Source organism: Osmerus mordax, chromosome 21 (genome assembly GCF_038355195.1).
Source record: "Osmerus mordax isolate fOsmMor3 chromosome 21, fOsmMor3.pri, whole genome shotgun sequence".
Taxonomy (NCBI): Eukaryota; Metazoa; Chordata; class Actinopteri; order Osmeriformes; family Osmeridae; genus Osmerus; species Osmerus mordax.
The window spans coordinates 11,136,956-11,162,496 of record NC_090070.1 but is presented as its reverse complement, the minus strand read 5'-3'; the positions used below and the strand labels follow the sequence as shown (position 1 = coordinate 11,162,496).

General features: G+C 50.6%; 1 protein-coding gene across 1 annotated transcript; it reads right to left on the bottom strand.

Annotated features, from left to right (window-relative positions):
• Positions 1-104: 104 nt before the first annotated feature.
• On the bottom strand, positions 105-24,529 carry add3a (adducin 3 (gamma) a). The gene is given in 21 exon segments (XM_067259867.1): positions 105-187; positions 991-1,051; positions 1,053-1,084; positions 2,731-2,827; positions 2,829-2,855; positions 3,582-3,599; positions 4,291-4,377; positions 5,156-5,218; positions 5,220-5,261; positions 5,477-5,503; positions 5,505-5,702; positions 5,704-5,724; positions 7,443-7,616; positions 8,288-8,386; positions 9,099-9,242; positions 9,549-9,698; positions 13,494-13,574; positions 13,664-13,815; positions 14,591-14,729; positions 19,397-19,628; positions 24,173-24,529. Coding segments are annotated over 20 exon segments (1,890 nt in total). The 5' UTR covers positions 19,592-19,628; positions 24,173-24,529.
• Positions 24,530-25,541: the final 1,012 nt, after the last annotated feature.

Below are 25,541 nucleotides of genomic sequence, written 5' to 3'. Positions count from 1 at the left end.
AGTGCCTTGCCCAAGGACACAACGTCCATTTTTTGGCCAGGGAATCGAACCGGCAATCTTCTGATTACTAGCCCGATTCCCTAACCGCTCAGCCACCTGACTCCCTAGACTAGACGGAGACCGTCCCTCCACGCCACCGTGTTACGCTCTGCCCCGTCCCGGAGGGGACATGGGTAACGTGAGCCGCCTCCAACAGGAGCGGGAGAGGATGTCGCCTGGGGAAACCCAATCGGGTTTGGTGGCCCGGACTACCTTATTTTTGTTGGTGACCCAACAAAAATAAGGTAGTCCTCTTTTTACACCTGGGAGATATCTGTGAAAACACCCATTATCTTTGTTGGTGTGCGTGTGTGTGTTTCATAACCAGTTTAATACGATGCATACTAGGAGGCGTGTTATTGGTGGAGATCGGGGCAGAGCTATTGGCTGTGTTTTCTCCAGCCCGTTCACCAATCACAATGGAGGAGGTCAGCAGGAAGGGTTGCGCCACACCTGACCCCGTTCTGACCACACAGAGAGCAGACTGGACGCCCTCCAACACCACCTCATAAATTATGTTTCCACTGAGCTAATTAGCTAGGCTAATTGCGGGGACATTGAGTGTTTTTGTCTCTGGGTCAGTGTTTGTGCGTGTGGGTGTTTTCAGCGCGTGTGAGGGTGTTGGTTTCACTGTTGATACGTGTATCTATTTGTGTCAAACATGCGGTGCAGTTGAACAGCGGAGTCGATCGCTTTTTCTAGTCAGGCCAGTTTAGTTGACACACATGAATGCAGACAAACATGCAAAAAACCTGAACACAAGTTGTCTCTCTCTACTTTATCTTTCTATCTCATCCTCCTTCCTTAAGTCCCTCTTCCCCCCTCCCTCCCTCCCCTCCCTCCCTCCCTCCCTCCCTCCCCTCCCTCCCTCCCTCCCTCCCTCCCTCCCTCCCTCCCTCCCCTCCCTCCCCTCCCTCCCTCCCTCCCCTCCCTCCCCCCTGTGTGGGGTACCTTCTTTAGCAGGGGTGGTTAGAGGGGACTGAGTGTGGGACAGTGACTGAGAGAGAGTGGAAACCGTCGTCATCGGTTAGCTCGTGCTCGCCATCTGCAGGGACGGGGTGAGGAAGGGTGAGAGGGGTTATGGGTGTGAGGAGGGGGTGAGACGGGGTGTGGGGAAGGGGAGAGGGGGTCAGGGACGGCGGGTGAGGGAGGAGGGGTGAGGAAAGGAGAGGAGGAGGGGGTCGAGGTGAGAGGTTAGTGATCACAGCCACGTTAAGACAAGCACATGCACATTCCTGCAGTCGTCGAACGCCTCCGCCCTATTGGTCGGCGCCGGCTGCTTGGATTGGTCCCTCCTCCCAGCTGTGCACACACTGTGATGTTGTCCTGTTCCCCTTCGTTGGAACGGACACACAACGCTCCACACATAAGGGGTGTGGGGAGGTGGTGAGGGGAGGGTTAAGCTACTGTTTATCGTCATGGCATCATCAAAGGGACATTCCACAACACTTTCACCATCACATTGTTCCTCTCATACACTCAGTTAAAACAGAACCTTTTCATGCTTATCAGTGGCATGCATCATTCAGTAACACTTCGACAATAGCCTGGTGGAAGATTTATGCGATAAGAACTCCAGTTCCCAGAGTGCACCTCTAGTGAGCGGGCCGGTCTGAGGCAGGGGACGACTCACAAAGGCTTCTGAGAAGACCTGACAGACCAGGCTTCTGAGTGAGTGGGTGGACCAGCACATGCATTAGGACATTAGATACACGGAAGAGCTACCATATAACCAGATTGGGCAGTGTGTGTGTGTGTGTGTGTGTACAGGGTGGTGACAGTGTCATGGTAACCAGGCCCACTCATGGCGGGGGTGTGAAGACCTGCTGTGGAACCAGTCTGTCAGCCATCTTAGTCAGAGTGCTGGCGGAGCGTACACTCACGCACACACACACGCACGCACACACACACACACACACACACACACACGCACACACACACACACACACACACACACGCACACACACACACACACACGCACACACACTCACACACACACACACCCACACACACAAACACAAACTCACACACAAACACAAACTCACGCACGCACACACACACACTCGCACACACATATAAAAACGCGCACACACACACACACATACACGCAACCATTTTTACACTTACACACATATATAAACACACAGCTTACACAGACGCAGTTTAAACACACAAACACTTGATTCTTCTTCGGGAAGTGACGGGACCTGGGATGAGCCCGGGGAACCACAACCACAACTAGGAGAACAAGAACACATGCCGACCATGTGCTACGTGTGTGTTCCTGTGTGTGAGAGTGTGTGTGCGTGTGAGAGTGTGTTCCTGTGTGTGAGAGTGTGTTCCTGTGTGTGAGAGTGTGTGTTCCTGTGTGTGAGAGTGTGTTCCTGTGTGTGAGAGTGTGTGTGCGTGTGAGAGTGTGTTCCTGTGTGAGTTCCTGTGTGTGTGTGTGAGAGTGTGTTCCTGTGTGTGAGAGTGTGTTCCTGTGTGTGAGAGTGTGTGTGCGTGTGAGAGTGTGTTCCTGTGTGTGAGAGTGTGTTCCTGTGTGTGAGAGTGTGTTCCTGTGTGTGAGAGTGTGTGTGCGTGTGAGAGTGTGTTCCTGTGTGTGAGAGTGTGTGTGTGTGTGAGAGTGTGTTCCTGTGTGTGAGAGTGTGTGTGTGTGTGAGAGTGTGTTCCTGTGTGTGTGTTCCTCACCCTGCAGTCCGAGCTGCCTGCGCTCCACGTTCTTCCTGTAGTCCTCCAGCTCCTCCTCAGACAGCTGCCTGAAGGGGTTGGGGGGCAGGGCCCCCGCCCTGGTCATCATCTGTGGCCACGTACGGCTGGGGAGTGGGGGGTGGGGGTGCGGGGGGAGAGAGGGAAGGTGTGTGTGTGGGGAGGGATGGGTGGGTCGGGGGGGAGAGAGTTAGTACATGCAAAACTAACAAGCACAATGTCCATATGTTGTTGTGGCGTGGTGTGATAAGGGTACTCCAATGCAAGTCCAATACAACAGAGGACACACACACAACACACACACTACTGTATTTACAGACAGACACACTACTGTGCATACACACACACTACTGTGCATGCACACAGACACACTACTGTACATACACACACACACCCTACTGTGCATACACACACACTACTGTACATACACACAGAAACACTGTGCATACACACACACACTGTGCATACACACACACACACACTGTGCATACACACACACACACTGTGCATACACATGCCAGGGGAAAACGTCTGTCTCTGAGTCCAGCTCCAGAACGTTTAAACCCCCCGAGTTTCGTAGTCATGCTTCACCATCTCATTCTCTCAAACCACGACGAGTGAATCCAAAAATACACTTCTAAAACCAACACATACACTGAACCTCCAATCGCGTCATCACATTACGAATCAAAAGAGATCAAATGAAACAAAACGGAGGCTGCAACCATGCAGGGAGACGAACGAACTGAACAGGACGTCAACTGAAATCGAGGTTCAGTCCTAAACAGGGCTGCACACTGAACACTGAAACACTGAGGCGTCAGAGATGTTACCTGTCTCTGCATGAGGTCCTTCAGTACAACACACACACACACAACAGGTGGACAGCGTTACAACATGGCCGTCCTCTCGGCATACGCCCACAAGCTTACAGCCTGATTATCGGCATGATGATGATCTTAACAAGGTTACTTTTACCGAAACCTGGTTCACTTGCTGAAAACTAGTAAGGGTTAGGAAATGTTCTAGGGAACCAGTGAGTCGGAGGGTGGTTGGTGTTACACGTTAGGGCGTTTAGCCCCACCTTGTGGTGAATTGTGGCAGCACATTTGAGTTAAACAACTATTTGCCCTCTTGTATAACCTCAGTAGATATACTGACAAGCACAGTGGATGCACAGAACAGGTAAAACCAAACAGATCTCAGAGGCCGTTGGAGATTTCAAGATAAAACACACATGTAAAGTCACGATTCAAAGCACTAGTGAGATGTGCAATTGAACCAATGGGCTTTGCTTTACCCCAGATTCGACATTTTACAGTGCAGCTATAGTTACATCCATTTTGTCCACTACAGGAGATATTTGACTATACTGTAAAATAGCTTTAGACCTGCAACCTCTATTTTGCAGTCACTTGCCTTACCACTGAGCTATACCCATACCTGTCTAAAACAAGGTGTATATATATATATATTCACCCTTCATAACTGACTATAGTATACAATACATACAGTTTGAATAATCCTGTTGCGTGTGCTCACCTGTCGGGGTTCGTCGATGGGGATGCCGGCCAGGTGCTGGGAGCGAGGCCCTGAGGTCATCATGTCCCACCTGTTCTGCTCTCGGATCTGGGAAGAGAACATCAACATCGTCACATGCCAACAGGTGCAGGTGTGTTAGGTGTGCAGGTGTGTTAGGTGTGCAGGTGTGTTAGGTGTGCAGGTGTGCAGGTGTGTTAGGTGTGCAGGTGTGTTAGGTGTGTTAGGTGTGCAGGTGTGTTAGGTGTGTTAGGTGTGCAGGTGTGTAGGTGTGTGCAGGTGTTAGGTGTGCAGGTGTGTTAGGTGTGCAGGTGTTAAGTGTGCAGGTGTGCAGGTGTGTTAGGTGTGCAGGTGTGTTAGGTGTGCAGGTGTGTTAGGTGTGCAGGTGTTAAGTGTGCAGGTGTGCAGGTGTGTTAGGTGTGCAGGTGTGTTAGGTGTGTTAGGTGTGCAGGTGTGTTAGGTGTGCAGGTGTGGTTAGGTGTGCAGGTGTTAAATGTGCAGTGTGTGCAGGTGTGTTAGGTGTTAAGTGTGCAGGTGTGCAGGTGTTAAGTGTGCAGGTGTGCAGGTGTGTTAGGTGTGCAGGTGTTAGGTGTGCAGGTGTGTTAGGTGTGCAGGTGTGTTAGGTGTGCAGGTGTGCAGGTGTGTTAGGTGTGTTAGGGGGGAGATACGATGTTCCTATGTTCAGCTGAACCGTCCTACTGTGTTGTTAAATCACAGTAGATCTAAGTGACAAGTGATAAGTGACATCTCTTGTATAGAAGGGCTATACTGACAAACGACTGCTATTCTGTTGACTTAAACTAGACAAACACACTAACTGTTAGTATCTGTGGGCAAGACGATGGACGTGTGAATGTTTGGTACCGACCTTGTTTCTCTTCTTCAGCACCTCGCTGGGGTCGGTGTTCATGGGGACAAACTGATTGGGGTCCCTCAATCCTGATGGGGGTCCCTGTCTCGTCAGCCTTCATCCACTGGAGACGGACACACACACACACACACACACACACGGTCACATACCTGACTACATACAGGCTGGTGAGTTGGAGGAGCCGCAGATGTAATTCTGCCACCCACCAACAGAGGGCAGGCTAATACAAAGAGCAGAGCAGTCTCAGAGACAGGAAACACCTGTGAAACACCCACGACTCCCTCCCTCCCTCCCCCCCATCCCTCCCTCCCTCCTCACCGTGGTCCTGGCGTGGGGTCTCCTCTCCGTCCAGGCTGACCTTGGTGTAGCTGTTGGGGGAGTTGAGCCAGCGGGTCTTCTCCCTCTGCTGTCGCTGCTGCAGGAAGCGGAGGGGCAGCCGCCCCGCCGCCCTCCCTCCTCCTCGAACGCAAACGCCGTCACCGTCGTCCGGGATCTCCACCTCGCTCTTGTGGCGCAGCTTCTCCCGCACGATGGGGTGGCGGTAGGGCGTAGCCCGTCCGGTAACCCTGGGAGATGGGGTGGGGGGGGTGCAAATGGAGTTGGGAGAGAGTGGGAAGGAGGGAGAGAGATAGAGGTGAGAGAAAGGGAGGAAAACAGAGAGAGAGAGAGATGGACCAGCACAACTGAAGCCTCACTTTCTCTGGACCAGCAAATAAATAAATAAATGAATACATCAATAAATACACAGTATTCAGTTAAGGGAACTCAGTGAAGTACAGTTTTATGAATTATATTATGTTTTCTGGGTTATATATTTATAGATTCTTGTTTGTAAAGTAGAGATCAGGGAGTATGGAGAAGTCGTGAGAGGTTGAGAGTGTCTGGTTTGGCCTTGTCCCAAAGCAGAACAGGGAGAAAGAGAGAAAGAGAGAGGAGGAGAGAGAGACAGTGGGAGAGAGAACAGTCACAGAGACATCCATAATATGACCACAGTGGGATAGTGGAAAAACAACGATGTGTGACCTCCGTCTCCTGGCAACCAAGACCAAGAGTCAGCTGAGCCATTTCCTGTCCTTTTCTCTCTCCCCATCCCTCTGTCTCTCCTCTCTGTCTCTCTCTCTCTCTATTCACTTCTCTCTCTCTCGCCATCCCTCTGTCTCTCTCTCTGTCTCTCTCTCTCTATTCACTTATCTCTCTCTCTCTCGCCATCCCTCTGTCTCTCTCTCTCTCTATTCACTAATCTCTCTGTCTCCTACTCAATTGATCTCCAAACCCTTTGTAAATCCTTCCTTGATTCATCCACTTCCTCAATTATTCTCACTGCCTAACTGCCATTTCCCCTCGCCCACTCCTTCTCTCTCCCCCCTACCCCCCCCCTCTCTCTCTCTCTCTCTCTCTCTGTCTCTCCCTCTCTCTCGCTCTCTCTCTCTCTCTCTCTCTCTCTGTCTCTCTTTCTCTCTCTCTCTCTCTCTCTCTCTCTCTCTCTCTCTCTCTCTCTCTCTCTCTCTCTCTCTCTCTCTCTCTGTCTCTCTCTCTCCTCATCTGAACCAGCAGACCGTCCATCCTCGTCTCCATCTCAGTGTCTAAGCCCCGCCAACCCTGCACACCCCCTACACACAGCTACACCGGTCAGGAAACCCTCCCTCCCTCCACCCATCTTTGTCCTTCTCCCCCCCCCCCCCCCCCCCCCCTCCCACACTCTCCCCCACCCGAGGGCAGATTGCCAACGCCACTCCAATCAACCCCCGTTGACGACCTGGGTGTGAGCCAGGCCATATGTGGACTTGGCCGAGCCGGGAGAGGGCATGGAGGGAGGCCCGGGGCCTGTGCTGCCACGCTGGGCCGGGTCACCACAGAGGGCATGGAGGGGAGGCCCGGGGCCTGTGCTGCCACGCTGGGCCGGGTCACCACAGAGGGCATGGAGGGAGGCCCGGGGCCTGTGCTGCCACGCTGGGCCGGGTCACCACAGAGGGCAGCGGGCATGTGCAGCTGGCACAGTGAGCCGTGCGTGGCGTCTCTACCTCTCCTGATCCCTCCCTCCTTCATTGCACCCTGTGGTGTCCCACCCTTTTAATCAACCCCCCCCCCTCTTTTCCATCGCTGGCGCCAGAGAGCGACAGGAAGATAAAGAGAGACAGAGAGACAGACAGAAAGATAGAGAGATAGACAGAGAGAGATAGAGAGAGGTAGAGAGAGTGATAGACATAGAGAGACAGACAGAGAGAGATAGAGAGAGAGAGGTAGAGAGAGTGATAGACAGACAGATATACAGACAGAGTCTCACCAGGTTGTCCAGCATTCTCATGAGGGATTCAAACTCCAGCTCTCCGAGCTTCCACTTGTGCTGCGTTCCCATGGTGACGCCCGCCTCGGCCACGCCCTGCGTGCGGGCCTTGTACTTCTCCTGGTCCAGCACGATCAGGTTGTCCACACTGCCCGCACACGAGATGGCGTTCACCTGAGAGAGAGGAGGGTGGGGGTGAGGAGGGGGATGGAGACAAGGATAGGGAGAGGAGGGTGAGGGAGTAGGTGGGTGAGGAGGGAGGGAGGGAGGGAGGGAGGGAGGGAGGGAGGGAGGGAGGGAGGGAGGGAGGGAGGGAAGAGCAGAAGCTAAGCAGGGCTTTGCAGACATGCTGCTTGAATGTTTTGTTTGCCTGTTGGCCCGGGTCCAGAGAGAGGATTAATACTGCTGCTACTGAGGCCTGCAGTAACACCAGCTGTAGCTTCCAGTTTTTACTGAACACACACACACACACACACACAGAGGGACACACGCATACCCACACACACTGGACCGTATTAAATGATCCCTAGAACCACAGGTCGTGGTCCAACAACAACAACAGCCAGCCAATCTCTACAGCATCATCAGGAAAACCACACACATTACAACCACACATGGTGTCCGGAATGCCTGGCATCGCCCTGGTAACGATCTGTCTGGAATGCCTGGCATCGCCCTGGCGATAATCAACATCACAACAAGGGCACCCTGCCCACACCAGACGCCTAATGGAACTGTTGCTGTGGACTTTTCTCTCTCTCAACGTTGACACTCCCTTATTTCCATTTATATCATGTATTCTTTTCCATGGGCTGACGAGAGAGAGAGTGTGTGTGTGTGCGTACCTGTATTTCGCAGGCGTACTGGGTGTTGTAGATGTAGTGAAAGGCCTCTTCAATGGTCTCTCCCAGGGCCACCACTCCATGGTTCCTCAAGACCAGCACCTGTACACCACACACACACACACACGCACACAGTGGACAGAGGGGAATTGAACCTGGGATCTCTGGAGACACTGAGCTATACTGTACCTACCACCTAAAGGGTATATCTACCCCTATATGTGGTGCATGTATCGAGGTGGAGGTGATGCGTCTGACCCTGGGGAGGTGATGTGTCTGACCCTGGGGAGGTGATGTGTCTGACCCTGGAGGGTGATGTGTCTGACCCTGGGGAGGTGATGCGTCTGACCCTGGGGAGGTGATGCGTCTGACCCTGGGGAGGTGATGTGTCTGACCCTGGGGAGGTGATGTGTCTGACGCTGGGGAGGTGATGCGTCTGACCCTGGGGAGGTGATGTGTCTGACCCTGGGGAGGTGATGTGTCTGACCCTGGGGAGGTGATGTGTCTGACCCTGGGGAGGTGATGTGTCTGACCCTGGAGGGTGATGTGTCTGACCCTGGGGAGGTGATGTGTCTGACCCTGGAGGGTGATGTGTCTGACCCTGGGGAGGTGATGCGTCTGACCCTGGGGAGGTGATGTGTCTGACCCTGGGGAGGGTGATGCGTCTGACCCTGGGGAGGTGATGTGTCTGACCCTGGGGAGGTGATGCGTCTGACCCTGGGGAGGTGATGCGTCTGACCCTGGGGAGGTGATGCGTCTGACCCTGGGGAGGTGATGTGTCTGACCCTGGGGAGGTGATGTGTCTGAGGGGTACCTTGGCGGAGGGTCCAAGGGCCTTCTGCAGCTCCAGCCTCTCCTGCTGGTTGTCCAGGCTGCCCTGGTAGTTGAAGTAGGACACGTCCCCCAGGATCAGGGCCTCCTGGGAGATGGGCAGCAGGCCGCACTTCATCGAGGAGACCTGGGGCCGGGGGAACGAGGGAAGGGAGGAGGGAGAGGAGAGAAGAGAAAAGGGGGGGAGGGAGAGAGGAGAAAAGGGAGGAGAAAGAGAGAGAAGTGACAGGTTATCACTTAATTATATATTTTTTTATTTATTTTTTTATCGAAACTTTTATTTTAAAAGAATGTTAAGAGAAGAATATAGGATATATATATATATAAAAAATTATTTTATATACGTATATATATATATATATATATATAAAGAAATATTAATGACAAAATAAAACATTGCAGAGAGTGCTTCCAGGTTCTCGTGCACACTCACGGCGGCGGTGGCGGGCGTGTGCACGTGGATGACACAGCGAGCGTCCGGCCTCATGGAGTAGATGGCGGCGTGGGGGCTGAACCCAGACGGGTCCATCCTCAACGTGGTGGCGCCCTGGTCGATGACATCACCGATGATGTTCACCTTCACCTGGGGAGAGGGGAGGGGTGGGTTAGCAGGGCACTCTGTATACTGCGTACCGCTGTGCCCCACACACACACAGACACACACACACACAGACACACACACACACACACACACACACAGACACACACACAGACACACACACACACACAGACACACACACACAGACACACACACACAGACACACACACACACACACACAGACACACACAGACACACACAGACACACACACACACACAGACACACACACACACATACACAGACACACACACACACACACACAGACACACACACACACACACACACGTCCTGTAACTGAATGAAAGTCCTATTGGTGAGGAAGGAGGAGGCAACCTAATCAATGACTCATCATCATCATCATCATCATCATCATCATCATCATCATCACCCTCCTCCTCCTCATCCGGGGTGCTGAGCAGCTCTGCCGGGCCTGGTCAGTGTGTTGGTGTGATTGGGCTGGTCAGTGTGTTGGTGTGATTGGGCTGGTCAGTGTGTTGGTGTGATTGGGACTGACATGTCCTGGATGAGTAGCTTGTTACCGCTCGTACATTAGATTACACTGCTGGCTGTCTGACTCTGTACACGGATATGAAGAAGGAGGCTGGGCGAGGGAGGGAGATAGAGACAGAGAGAGAGAGCGTATATCTGACATGGTCTGGGTTTGTGGGCGAGGAAGAGTCTGTTAGCCAGCCATCCAGAGGACAGCCTGTCCCTGAAGCTAACCTCATTATGATGGAGACACACAGGCAGGGCAGACTGCCCATCTGATCTCCCTCCGCACCAATCCATCCATCCACCAATCCATTCATCCATCCATCACACACAAACCAATCTATATATGGAGATCTAATCAATGCCTACTCATGTCCAACCAGACGACTGTATTAACTCTGTGATGACATAAATATCCAATCAGTGGTCAAGGAACTCATTGACTGGTCTGGAACATGTTGTCTGGTCCCTCAAAGGGTTAACAATTTAGTTATATGTGTGTGTGTGTGTGTGGGGGGGGCCTTGCTAGACAGAGAGAGGGAAAGAGAGAGAGAGACAGAGAGCGAGAGTATTTTTAAAATGTATGTGAGAGAGAGAGAGAGAGAGAGAGAGAGAGAGAGAGAGAGAGAGAGGAAGAGAGTGAGTGAGAGAGAGACATTGACAATACTGATCGATTGACAGACAAAAGTGAATGGCACCAGCACGCAAACACACACACTCTAACCTAGCACCAGCTGTCACACAGCCAGCCGATCGAACACGGTCTAGATTAAGTCACGTTGGCCCTGAAAGAGACCATCTGAATCGCCCTTCAGTGTGTGTGTGTGTACGAGAGAGATAGAGAGAGAGTGTGTGTGTGTGAGGGAGGTGTGTGTGTCAGCCTTCAGTCCCAGTTACTCCATTTCTTATGAAACACAGCACAGGACTGGCTAGACCACATCATCATCCTCAAGCAATAGCAGAGCTCCAAGAGACTCCATTCTCCGAAACCTCATTTAAAAGAGATACTTTGTTTACGTACAGTATTGTTGTCTCAAATCTAATTTGTGTGTGTGTGTGTGAGTGTGTGTGTGCGTGTCCTGCGGCCGGAGATTGGCTGGAGGTAGGACAGAGCCTCATCTCTGATCTCAGGAGAGCCTAACCCTTCTCTAATGTCTCTTTATTAGAGGAGGAAATTGATTAAATTGATTACAATTCCTCAAACGGAAGTCTGAATGTGATGCCATAGGAACCAGGATTATGCCACAGCAACACGAGAGACAGGGTTCAAGAAGCTAACATCCGGAACGATCCAGGGTTGGTACAGGTGGAGTTGACATTGATTTGATTTTCCTGACCTGCCCTGACCTTTACTCTCCTCTCCTCTGCTCTCCTCATACAGCCAGTGTTTGGAGGCTCCAGTCATGTAATCCCTCCATAACTACAACTAATAAAAGCTAAATCCCCAAACTAGGAGATGAGCTCTCTTAGCATGAGAACTATAATACTGGTCAGACCTGCCTGTCTCACACTGAGGCCCCGTCAGACTGTCTACCTGTCTGTAGCTGTTGTTGTTGTTGATATTGTTGTTGTTGACATTGTTGTTGTTGATATTGTTGTTGACCGCTGTTTACTCTACTGTTTGTTGATGACAGTAAGAAGCTCTGAGGCTAAATAAAGCTGCTCTTCAGGGATGAATAGTTAATAAATCGCATTAAAGTGAGAGAATGGGAGAGAGAGAGAGAGAGAGAGAGAGAGAAAGAGAGAGAGAGAGAGAGAGAGAGAGAGAGAGAGAGAGAGAGAGAGAGAGAGAAAGAGAGGGAGATGGAGAGAGAGAGAGAGAGAGAAAGAGATGGAGAGAGAGAGAAAATACAGGAAAAAAAGGGAGAAACGGAGAGAAAGCGAGGGAGGAAAGAGGAGAAGAGAGAGCTTATATCCTCGACTGTGCAGCTGCGTTGTCGTGGTCTTGGCTGTCACACTCTGCAGTCTGACCACAACCCCACATCTAACAGAGCCTTCTGGAAGCCAGTCAAAAACACAGACCGTCGAACTCTCCGCATTCAGCAAGATGACATGGCACTCTGGTGCCCAGGGTCAAATACCAAAACTAAAAATAAAGTTTGAATTTAAAGTTAGCGTCTTCCACTGTAATTGTTTTTGACCAGTGCCAAACTCTGTCCATTGTACGACATATTGATTGTGGGATAACTTTAAGGTAACTTTCCCTTTAAGGCAAATATCATTTTTCCACCCTCAACCAGTCTGAAATATGAACGAAAGAAAAGATGTTGCTCCGAAATGACCTTCAGCCTAATTATTAGTAGGGTGAAGTACATTACTGTAGACCAACACATCATACACGTGGGTTAGTTCTAGCTAGCAACTAACTAAACCTGACAGGTATTTCACCTGCCTAGACACACCTGCAGCCTGCAGCCATAGAAAACAGGTGTGTGTGTGTGTGTTTGTGGGGGGAGGGGGGGTAAGGAAATGACGTGTGGCCTATATAAGTCCTGTATGTCAACAATAGTTTGGGCTCTCTTTGTTTGGGATGAGCTGGGACAACTGTCGTTTCTCTCACACACAACTACACACGCGCGCGCGCACACAACCACTCGTTATGGCAAAAGCTAACATCAAATAATTCATTTCCACAGACAAAACATAAGTACAATGACCAATCAGAATGGTTCAGGGTCAACTGGTGGATAACATTGTGCTCTTTAGGATAACATTGTGTTCCTTGTCAAGCATGATATTCTTGTATACTATTCCAGATACACACACACACACACATATATACACATTAGCCAACAGGACTGGGTAGTGGTTAATCAGCTGCCTCTCTCTGCCTTCTCCCTCTCTTTTCCCCTCTCCCTCCTCTTGCTCTCTCTATTTCTCCTTCCCCTAACTCTCTCTGTCCCCTCTCCCAACCCTCCTCACCCTCTCTCTTACTCCCCTCTTCCCTTCTTCTCTCTCTCTTTCTCTCTCTCCCCCCCTCTTTCTCCTTCCCCTAACTCTCTGTCCCTTCTCCCCTATCCCTCCCTCCCTCCCTCCCTCCCTCCCTCCCTCCCTCCCTCCCTCCCTCCCTCCCTCCCTCCCTCCCTCCCTCCCTCCCTCCCTCCCTCCCTCCCTCCCTCCCTCCCTCCCTCCCTCCCTCCCTACCCCTCCCTCCCTCCCTACAGCTTGACTCAGCAGATCTGGATCTTGGATATGTTTAACCTGGCGAGGAAGAGGTCTGCCAGAGACTGCCTTTACGACGGGGCACGGAGTCAGCACACACACACACGCATAGTATCTGGACCCACCATGTTGGAGGCGGAGGCCTCGGAGAAGGACAAGCCTCTGGGGAGGATGAGGATGTGATCCTGCTCCTTGCTGACTCGGACCTAAACGATAACAAACAACGTCAACATCAACATTCTTGTCAACAAAAGTCGGCTGAGACAGCGAAAAGGACCCGTAAAGAACGCCATACTGTGATGTAGGAGTTGGCGAAGTGGGCCCAGCTGAACAGATCCACCAGTCTGTAGAGGCTGGCCAGCTTGCAGCGTGTCTGCTTCTCCCCCTTCACCATAGTGGTAGGGTCCAGACCATACATGTCATTGATGGGAGTGACCATTCCAAGACCTGGAAACGGGGGGTGAGGGGGGGGAGACAAACACAGACGTCAATATGCTGCTGTACTGTTCAGGAATCGGTTTGGCTTTTAAAAGGCTGTATTTGGAGAATGTACACACTTGTCTGCATACAGCCTGTAAAATGTCACCACAAATTGGAGACATTAGTCAAATGGGGGGGACACTGACATGAATACTAAGTGAATTTGGGCTCGGTTATAGCGTCAGAGCTAAACTGAGAAGGTATATTTCGGTCGTCATGGTAATTGGACATTAGTTCTGCATTCCGGGGGCGGGGCTTGGGAGTAGACTGGGTGTGTAAACCTGGACAGGACAGAGGGGTGGGGGTAGAGGGGGAAATATGCACGGCTCTTCCTGACTCGTCTGGGAACAGGATCAGCTATGTGTGTGTGTGTGTGTAAGACAGAGTGTGTGTGTGTGTGTGTGTGAGACAGAGAAAGTGAGAATGTGTTTGTGTGTGTGAGAAAGAGAGTGAGAGTGTGTGTGTGAGACAGAGAGACTGTGTGTGTGTGAGAGACAGAGAGTGTGTGTGTGTATCTGTCTTGAGAAGAGTGAGGGTGTCTGCACATTCGTTCATCTGCGTTCGCCTACGTGTGTGTGTGTGAGAGAGAGAGCGAGGGTGTGTGTGTGAGAGAGAGAGAAACAGTAGAACACAGACATTTACACATTTCCGCTCGCCAACACGCCGCGGGTACCGACTTGGTACACTCCGTTACACCCCCGGGAGCATGTTACCCTTAGCGACGGGCCGGACCACTACTCACTGAGGGGGGAGGTGCTGAAGCCGGCCACGGAGCTGGACATGAAGAAGTCAGCGATCTGCCTGAGGGCCAGCAGGCCTGTGGGGTTGTTGCCCTTCTTCACCTGCTCCTGGATCATCCCCTCTAACTCATCCTTGAAGGCCTGGAGGGAGAGAGGGAGGGAGGGAGGGAGGGAGGATAGGCAGGTGATGGAGCGAGGGATGAAAGGAAGAGAGATGTCAGTAATCAATAAAGACAAGTCATCTTTGGGTGTTACTGGCTGACTTGTTGGAGATTCTGTACAGAGAGAGAGTCCACACTAATCCCTACTTCCTCAACTATCCTAATGGGTGTTCCAGCAAGTACTTACACACACACACACACACACACACACAAACCTTAAACCTGCAAACAACCATGTTATATATAGGTTCAAGGGCATCAGGTCAACTAGTAGGACACAGATTCACACTGGAAATGTGCTAAGTAATTGTTAACCTGTCCTGACCTATCATGGTAATACTGACCCTGTAAGACCTTTAACCTCATTATGGAAATCTCTTCCTCCAATGCTCCCTTCTACCTCTATCCCTCTCTCTTCCTCCCTCCATTCATCTTTAATCTCTCTCTCTCCATCCCTCCATGCATCTTTAAACGCTCTCTCTCTTTACCTCCCTCTCTCTTCCTTCCTCCATTCATCTTTAATCTCTCTCGTTCCTTCTCTCCATTCATCTCTCTATGATCCCCTGACACTTCTGGAACTGGGACAGGTACACACACACACACACACACACACACTCACACACAGCAGGCTATACATTAACAGCACCAGCTTAATGACTACATTTAAAATGATTGACAACAATGGACATCCATTACAACAGTTGCTAGGCAGTAAATAAGGTTCTAACATGACAACTGAACAGTGACTCAACACCGAGACCAATCATTATAATAACGACCCACTCATTTGATGGTTAGGCCTTTACTGAATCCTGAGGGGACAGACAAGCGTATTGAGAAGGGTGAGTGGACGGTAGCGTTGTAACACTGTAGATGGTGAAACGTTTCTGTCATAAGCGTCTTACGCAAGACCCAACTGAAGATAGAGCTCCTCAGACTGAACTCAGAACAAGTGAGAGGAGCTTTTCAAACGCGAGCTGGGGAACAGAGCACGAAGGAGAGGAGAGGGGGAGATGAAAAGAGAAAAATAGGACATTTCCGTGACAATGACTTTCCACAACACGGCCACATCCAATATTCATGCTTTTCATCTCTTCCTCTCTTCTCTCCGTCTCTCTCACTTCCTCTCGCTCTCCCGCCTAGGGGTCGCTCGGCTTCTGCAAGAGGCCCAAACAGAGCTTGCTGATTCCGTACACAAAACAACTGTGACGGCGAACACCCTCCACTCCCCCTCTGATCGCCCCATGGGACGGTCCATTACAGTAAAGGCGGATGGAGCGGGGCCATCCATTCTGTGCCCGCGCGGGGGTGTTCCTAGAGCTGCAGCATCCCTGGGACTTCGGAAGCGTCGCAGGGTCCCCCCGATACTCAGCCAGCGCCAAACACATTCTGCTGTTGCTCAGGGCGATGTCGCCATAGCGACGGGGGCGCGGCCCTGGTTGGCCCAGAGTTCTGGGACAGAGCCTGTACTGTAGCTTTGCGGTGGTGTAGCTGTGTCTTTTTGCAATAGCGATAGAGTGTGTGTGTGTGTGGGAGTGTGTGTGTGAGTGTGTGTGTGGGAGTGTGTGCGAGAGAGACTGTGTGTGTGTGTGTAAGTGTGTGCGAGAGAGAGTGTGTGTGTGTGGGGGGGGGAGAGTGCGTGCGCGAGAGAGAGTGTGTGGGAGTGTGTGCGAGAGAGAGTGTGTGTGTGTGTGTGAGAGTGTGTGTGTGCGAGAGAGAGTGTGTGTGTGGGAGTGTGTGCGCACCACAGAGAAAGACGGTGTGTGAGGGTTAGCTCTGGGCTCTGCTGTAGCAGGTGCAGTCCTGTTGGCAGCGGTAACTTCTACATCCTTCTCTTCCCTCTGCAGCTAACTCTGCTATCTATTCACTCTCCTATCTATTCACTCTGCTATCTATTCACTCTGCTATCTATTCACGTGGCCTGGCGGGGGATCCTGTGTGCGGAGCTCCATTAGAAATGCCTTTGTTTTGATCCTGCAACAGAATACTTGCCTGAATAATGGCCTGTTGCTGGAAGCCGCATTGGAAAAGACACATGTACAAAAGCACACACACATGCACACACAAAAACGCACATCAGCGTGGATGCGTGTGTGTGTTCAGAGCAGATTATAACGCCAGAGATTTGATTCCCATCATCTAAACAGATTAATCCTGGGATTCTAAAGTGGATCGGCACCATTAATATTTCAATCCTCATCTGTTGTACAGTGACAGAAATAAACCGGCACTCACGAAAAGCACATTTCACATTTTAGCTACAGTGACATGCCAATGTGTGTGTGTGTGTGTGTGTATGCGTGCGGTTAAACCTTATGAGGCGTCCTTGCTAAACAAAAGTAATGCTATAATCTCACAACTGAACACAGCAAAGAGCTCCAACCACAGTGTGTTGGCCCTGGGGGTCTTTAACTGGCACGAATAGTCAACTCTGCCTGACAAGAAAGGTTAAACTGTCCCGTCCAATCCAGAGAGAGTCTTGGTCTCAGAAAAACAATGCTGCCACTAACATTCAAACCAACAACGAGAGTTAATCTTCTTGAAATGGAAGGGCTGGGATTCTTGAGCTGGGGAGTTTGAGGGCTTAAGAGGGGGAAAAAAATACGTACAGAGTGGAACGTGTCCAAGCTGTCACCAGAGAAGGTGAGGGGGAGTCAGATGGCTGAGCGGTGAGGGAGTCGGGCTAGTAATCTGAAGGTTGCCAGTTCGATTCCCGGCCGTGTCGATTGATGTTGTGTCCTTGGGCAAGGCACTTCACCCTACTTGCTTCGGGGGGGTGTCCCTGTACTTACTGTAAGTCGCTCTAGATAAGAGCGTCTGCTAAATGACTAAATGTAATGTAATGTACAGAAGACCAGGGGGCTTCTAGAGAAGGATGTTCGAGAGATGACCTGAAGCGCAGCCAGGCTGGTGGGGGGTGTTTGTGTGTGTGTATGTGTAGGTGGGGAGGGGTATGTGTGTGTGTTATTTCGGTACGGTGAAGCGTGGGAAAAAGGAACAAAGGTTTGCGACGGCACTGTAACAGGAGTCTGGTGGCGTGTCTACACTTGCGGAGGGATCAAAGGAGTGCGTGTCATCGATGACAGCTTTAATACCCGTACCTCATCGGGATGCACACACACACACACAGGACAACATCAGGAAATAGAACTCACACATGCTGTAAAGGTAAATCATATAATTATGTCCAGACACACAAACTGGCCAGGTTAGTCAGCACAATAACTGCGTTTCACACAGTCTAGTTTACGTCAGGGAAAGTAGCTGACATAAGCCTGGCTTATTCTATAAACCTGCTTCATGGAACAGGCCCCTGGTCTATATGTGGTCTGGTCTAGGTCTATATGTGTCTGTATTTAAACACAGACCGGGGACAGACGGCCTCCAAACATGTCATTTACTCATCTGTCGTAAACCCTTCCACAACACAGCCAACAGAGTCAACTGAAGCCATTCAGTTGCTGCTGGTTGTTAGCTTATTGTTAGCTAGTTCTTGTTATCTTGTTGTTAGCTTGTTGTTAACTAGTTCTTGTTAGCTTGTTGTTAGATAGTTCTTGTTAGCTTGTTGTTAGCTAGTTCTTGTTAGCTAGTTCTTGTTAGCTTATTGTTAGCTAGTTGTTAGCTAGTTCTTGTTAGCTTGTTGTTAGCTAGTTCTTGTTAGCTTGTTGTTAGCTAGTTCTTGTTAGCTTGTTGTTGTTGCTGGTGTGTGAGGGGTAGAGCTGTAGTGAAATTGACCTAATGTGGGTGGTATGAATGCAGAGCCCTTGGGGACACACCTGTTACTAGTGTCTGGGATTATACACTCGGCTGGCTCACATACACACAGACTCAAACACACACACACTTGGCCAGGCAGCTTGTAGGAGAGCCCGTCAACACTACCATGGTGTGTGTGTGAAGCATGAGGAACACTTTTAACAGCTTTCTATAAGAACGAGCTGCACCCACCACACACACACACACATGCTCAGACACATACCACACGCACATACACACTAGCCCCGAGGCGTGCATATCTGCTGATCTCACACTGTAAATCAGCAGTGTTCTGCAGGCAGACATGCAGACCTTCCCTGAGTCAACATGAGGATACGCTAGGCACACACAGCTAACCAAGCTGGGTCACAGCTCAGAGTTTTCACCCGTAAAGTGTAGTCAGATAGGTTCGACTCCAGAGGGAACAGACGGTCGAAAAAACAAACTGGGTGTGGCGTGTGTGTGGGTGTGTGTAAGTGTGGTTATATTAGGGTTGTGGGGGTGGTGGTTAGTGTTGGTTAACCCCTTCAAGGTTTGAGGGTTGTGAAACGCCAACCGCCACTGAGAATGGAGACCAATCCTGTGTGTCCACAGATGAGAGCCAGTCACCACTCTGTCACTCTCTCTCTCTCTCTCTCTGTTTCTCTCTCTCTGTTTCTCTCTCTCTCTCTGTTTCTCTCTGTTTCTCTCTCTCTCTCTCTCTCTCTCTCTCTCTCTCTCTCTCTCTCTCCCTCTCTCTCTCCACAACTGTCTCTCTCGAGTCAGGATACAGCAGTATCTCCACATAAATATAGGCCACGTAGACTCACAGAACGACAGTATCTCCACATAGATATAGGCCACATAGACTCAAAGGACGAAAGTATAGATATAGGTGACGTAGAGACTCACAGGACTCTGCAGGATCTGGGTGACTCTCTTCTTCTGCTCCATCATGTTGAAGTCCTGCCGCAGGTCAGGTGACATGTTGCGGTCGCGCAGGTACTCGGGGTCGTTGGGGTCGATGCGGTCGAAGTAGCGCTCCTTAGGACCCCCGCCGGGAGCGGGAGGGGTGGTCACCACCCCTTGACGGCCGTCCACGCTCATGCCTGCTACCGCTCTCTGCCTTCGCTCTGCTCTTCACCTGGACGGAGGGAGGGATGAGGAGGAGGACAGAGGTGAGAAGTTGAGCAAGGTAGTATTAACGTCGTTTCGACAAAACGGGAATATATATATATATAGACAGCTGATTTTTCTGTTCTAAAGTATACTGGTTCGCTGGGAAATCCAGTTGTAACTGTAATCTAGCTTCCTGTGTGAAGAAAGATGGTGAAAAACATGGGCTGTTTGGAGGGCAGGTGACAGTGACAGATCCCTGAGAGGGACACTAAAACAGGAAACAGTGTCTGCCAGACAGGAAGAGGATGCCCATCCTATCACTATGGCCTTCTGGGAGCTGCTCTCTGATTGGCCGGGGCCAACGCATGGACGCAAATAACAGGACCCTGGGAGTCCAGATAGGACTGTTTTTGTTCCACTGACGTATAGGGCCGTTGTAAACACACACACACACACACACAGCGTGTTATCCACAGTGTGTGTGCTCCGTTTGGGGAAAGACAAACAGAAAATTGGAAATAGGCTGGTGCTGTGTTTGATGGTCGGGGTCATGGCGAGGACAGCCAGACAGTTTACCCTGACCCTATGCACACCAGCGCAGTTGGCATGACAACACACAATTCAGGAGAACAATTACATTATACCTGTGCCTTCTAAGAAACCAACTGATGTCAAGCCAATCGAAAAGGTCAATGCTGCCAGAGAAACAAAAATCTTCTCTGTGTAGGACAGAGACGGAGTGTGGAGAACTTCATTTCCCAGAGGGCTTTGCGGCGTGGCTCTGCACAGTAACTCTGCTGGGGAGTTAAGCTCTGGTGTATTAAAGAGGGGCGTGGCCTACGGAGGGACTCAACAGATGGTGCCAAGGCTTGTGATTGGTTGGAGAGAGAGAGAGACCCAAAGCGGTTACAGGTCACCAAAGCAGGTTGCTGTAACAGCAGGAACTCTTCAATATTTTACCTGCTATCTCTTTCTCCTTTTCTCCCTCTATATCTCCCTCTCTTTCTTTCCCCCTCCCTCTCTCTCCCCCTTCCTCTCCACCCTCCACTCTCTCTCTCTGTCAGACAGGATCTTCTATACACTGTTCCCCTGCTGCTGGTTCGATATAAGGACCAGAGGGTGACTGAGGGAGGAGGGAGAGAAGAGGAGAGAGAGGGGGGATGAAGGGGTGAGAGAGGGAGAAGGAGAGGTTCTTTCCTTTGCCGCGCGTTGCTAAGCCGATCATTCAGGTCAAATGCCACTTAAAGATGTTTCAGACCCACACACATATATCTGGCTCTACGGTCGAGGCTTGAGTCGAGGCTGGGGCTGGGGCCGGGGTCGGGACTTGGCAGGCACTGTAGAGGCTAAAGTGAGAGGGCTTGGCTTGAACAGTACCTTTGGCGTATGCATGGTATCTTTGGCATGTGCAGAGCATATCTGACTCCCCTCCTGCCCAGCTCTGCCAGCCTCTTTAAGAGAGCACTCCATTTTAAATCTGGCATGCAGGACAGCAAGCTATAATACCTTTCACACTTCCTGACTGGGAAAAGAAGCGTACATTTAGTCATTTAGCAGACGCTCTTATCCAGAGCGATAAGAGCTCCAAGCGTACGCCACTAGACCACTCTAAAATCCCACCAGGGCCAAAACACGACGACTGCAGAGCTCCAAGCCTCTGATCTGAAATCAGATTTTGGAGGATGGAATAACAACTTAATCCGATGATAGAAATAGTATCTGATCTCAGATCAGGAGACGGCCAAAACGTATTCCCGCGACCGGTTGCCACGTCATCCAGAGTTCAAACTTGAAAGCCCGGCATGTTCTCTGACCGGCTGACCAAACGGACGGTGACACCGGACACCAGAGCGTGTGACACATTCCGCCGGGGCCAGCTGACCAATGGGATGACACCTGTGACCCTGACCGCAGCCGGGCCCCGGGGAATGTTCACTTAATGAGTTTAATGCTGCCATGGCAACCGCCCAAGCCAACGCAACCCGACCCGAAACTAAGTGCTTACCCCGGGAGTTCCCACGACTACAGTTACCCTGGAAACCAAGTCAACCCACCACAGTGATATTTCCACCAGGATGTGGGCTAAGTGTTGGTTTTCTAGACGTAAACTTTTTTTCAGTAGCAGTTTATCAGTACTTTGACTGATCTGTTATGATTATGATTTAATCTATCATATAGATAATCCTGATTTGCTCATGTCCGTGTGTCTGTGAATCCTGGGCTGTTTTCCCAGTTTAGATAGAGGACTGACACGGTCCTCTATTCACCAAATATGTTTGTCTAACTTGCCTGATCCGAATCATCCAATAGGAACACATTTCCTCTCTGGCCACCTTCCCAAACCACCTCAACTATCAGGATATCACATTCCCTCTCTTTCTTCCTCTTCCCTCCATTACTTTCTCCCTCTGTTGCCTTCCCTCTCTTACCCATCTCCATCTTTCCCTCCCCCTCTTTGCCTTCACTCTTTCCTCCCCCCCTCCTCCCCCCCCTCCTCCTCCCCCCTCTCCTCCTCCCCCCCTCTCCTCCCCCCTCTCTGTTTACTCACACATCCATTCTCCTTCTCTTCATCTTATCTCTCTTTTCTCTTTCTATGCACCCCCCCTCCCCCCATCACCCCACTATGACCCTGACTTTCACCCTGACGCAGTGATTTCCACGGATGAGGACCAGAGCCCAACCCCCTTCCCTCCAGCGCACGGTGTCGCAACCCGATATCCCGATCGTCATCTGCAGACTGAGCGTGGTCAGTGAGCCGAGGCGTCGAAGGGGGCTGAGCCGGGAGAGGGCGATTTGTGGACACTCAAGAGGTGTGTGGCGGTGAGCAAACAGGCTCCTTTAGAAAACACCAGGGACCTGTCGGCTGGGAGAGGTGTCGGCTGGGACGTCGCTGCGTGGGCACAATCCTACGCGGTGCGACCAGACAGCTGCGGAAGCTTCCAGATACCGTTGCTGCACACGGCCCTGTTTGGCCCTCAAGAACACAGACACGCACGCACACACACACCGCCATGTTCGGCCCTCAAGAACACACACATCGCCCTCTTTGGCCCTCACACACCCGCACAAACTCTTCTGTCACAATACTGCTCCCGCAATCTTTACACACATACACGCTCATCACACACCCACAAACACATGCGTTAACAGTTGTATGCACACACACACACCGCTCTCAATTTAGGTTTTGCCCAGGGTCAAGCATCTGAGGTGGTAGAGTTCAAAGTTCACCAGATGAAAAGGGACAAACAACAGAAGGCTATACACAGCATGATCATCTGATGGACGATAAAGTTTAAACTATTTTGAATGGGAGTGGAGAGACAGGCAAATAGGCTGGCTGACTGTTTGAAAGGCTGCTAGTCTGCATGTGTGTGTGTGTGTGAGTGAGAGATCGATCGTCAAACTAAGAAGCCTGGAGCGAAGCGACTGCAACCTCTACCCTCGTGACCTTTACTGACCCCTTCCAACCCTGCTGATCCACTGTGACTGGTGGATGTCGAACGTGTTCTAGCGTGTGTGTGTGTGTGTGTGTGTGTGCGGTGGTTCAGACAGTAGTAGCCTTAGTGGCCTCCCCTCTCCCCACCCCCCTTCCTCACCTACTACCCCGCCACTGTGCACCACTGACATTTACCACTGGAGCGTAGCCAAAGGGGATGTTCTTTACACACACACACACACACACACACACACTATACACCGTTTATAGACCACAGCTCACAGTCACACACTATCTCTCCCCTCTCTCTTTAAGAGAGGCACAGCCATCCCAAGCTCTCTCTCTCTCTCCCCTCCCCTCATCCGCACACAAACAACAATTCAAACCCTCTCTTTTTCTTTATAGCTTTTGCCCTGTCTCACACACACACACACACTAGCGAATGCACACAAAGGGTTGAAAATACACGTTAGTTCAACCACAACAATCTCTCTCAATCTCTCTCACACACACACACACACACATTCCTCGCTCCACACAGCTCTGTCGTCGTGGGGCATCGTTCGCGGTCTCCCTCTCTCGTAGCTGCCACTGCTATTCAGAGACCAGATCCTGTTTCTGAACCGATAACAACAACACCAGGAAAGAATCCTGACGCCTAAATATAGATTGTTTCACTGTGCGCCCACACACACACACACATACACAGAGGGGTGTGCTCACTGTGTACACAAATACACACCCACATACTGTACACAGTCATTCAAACTGTCAATGAACTTATTTACATAAAACTCGTTCAAGTAAAGAAAAAAGGTTTTGGATAATAATAATAATTTGTGTGAGGATTAGCATGTATACATCACCTACGTACTGTACTACATACCAGGCAAGGTAATGAGCTAGGCTAATATATAGCCCCCAATGACTCCAGGCTAAGCTAAACGCTGTCAACATGCTCCCAACAGTAATCAATGGGAGGACGCGTTAGCAGTCTGGAAGCAGTTCTTTAAGCTGTATCTGAAAGAGGTACGTGCACAGAGCTGCCCAGTCAAGTATTAAAAAAACACCAAAGTGATTTAGACAAAACCAAACGACACCAAACGACCAAGCGGGCTTCCAGAACCCACCTTCGTTGCGTCTCTTAAGTTGAGTGTATCTGACCGATTATCCCGCATAAACTGGAGCCAACACACATGTCTCTCCTCCTCCTTCTCCTCCTCCTTAGGCACCCGCACAGGGGCCAGAGAGAAAGGAACGAGGAAAGAAAAAAAGAAAAAATTTAGGGGAATTCAGTCAGTTATCTTGTTTTTTCTTTCTTCTTCCTGTCTCTCTCTCTCTCTCTCTCTCTCTCTCTCTCTCTCTCTCTCTCTCTCTCTCTCTCTCTCTCTCGGTCTGTCTCTGTTGAGAAGTAAGAGCTGGGGATTGCGGTTCGTCCTCTCCCAGATTCCACTGTCACTCGCTCACACACGCTCACATCCACCCTGTTGTGCTGGCGGGTCGACTGCAGACTGGAGAGAGAAAGATTTCAACAGCTGTGTGTGTGGGTGTGTGTGTTTGTGTGTGTGTGGAAAGGAGCTAAGGCGACCACGTGACTCGACTTAATCCTCCGCCCACCGCCTGAACACACACACAGGGAGACGGACCAATCAGAGCCCACTCTCACAGAAAGGCCCCCTCCCTTCTTCTCTTTTCCCCTCTATCTCTCCCTCTCTCTTACATTCTCTCTCCCTCTCTCTCTCTCTCTCATTCTCTCTCCCTCTCTCCCTCAGACTTTACTTTCTCTCACTTCTTTCTCTCTCATCCCCACACCTCTCTCATTTCACGTATTTCTTTCCGTCTTTGCTTACAATCTCTTCTCCCGCCTCACTTCTCCTCCACTCCTCCCTCTCTCTCCCTCTCTTCCAGTGCCCAGGGCACCAGTTCTAAAGGTCAGTGTTTTGTTTTATGAGTCTCGACAGACACAACACACAATCTCTCTCACCCAATCTCAGCTAGACTGCAGTAGGCACCCTCCATCTGGAGACCCAGACTTGCGTTCAATCTCAAACGCAATCCACACGACATTGAGGCGTTCTCAACGCTGGATTAGTGCTTCCTGAAATACCACTGCTCCCACAGTAAACATGATAACCGATTACAAAACCACAGAAAAGCAGAGCGCCAGCTGATGCCAAGCCTGGAACGCCACTCAATGTAGAGCAGATAAGCTCTGCCGGAAAAACTGGGGGCATATATTTATCCAGACGGTTTTCTCGGTTCCTGTAGCGATGGCTTACTTCCTGTAGGTCGACCTTCCCTGGGCCAATCACATGGCCCAGGCCGCCCCTGGACCTTGGCAGAGGAGACCCCACAGACACTTAGGAGACAAACCATCTGATTGTTTGCTGTTTGTATGTTGTTGTTTTTTTGTCCCAATTCATTGCTCTGTTGTTTAAGTTTAGGTTAGTTTTTGTTATCTAATTCTTATCTAATGTATAGAAATGTGCATCTTTTAAA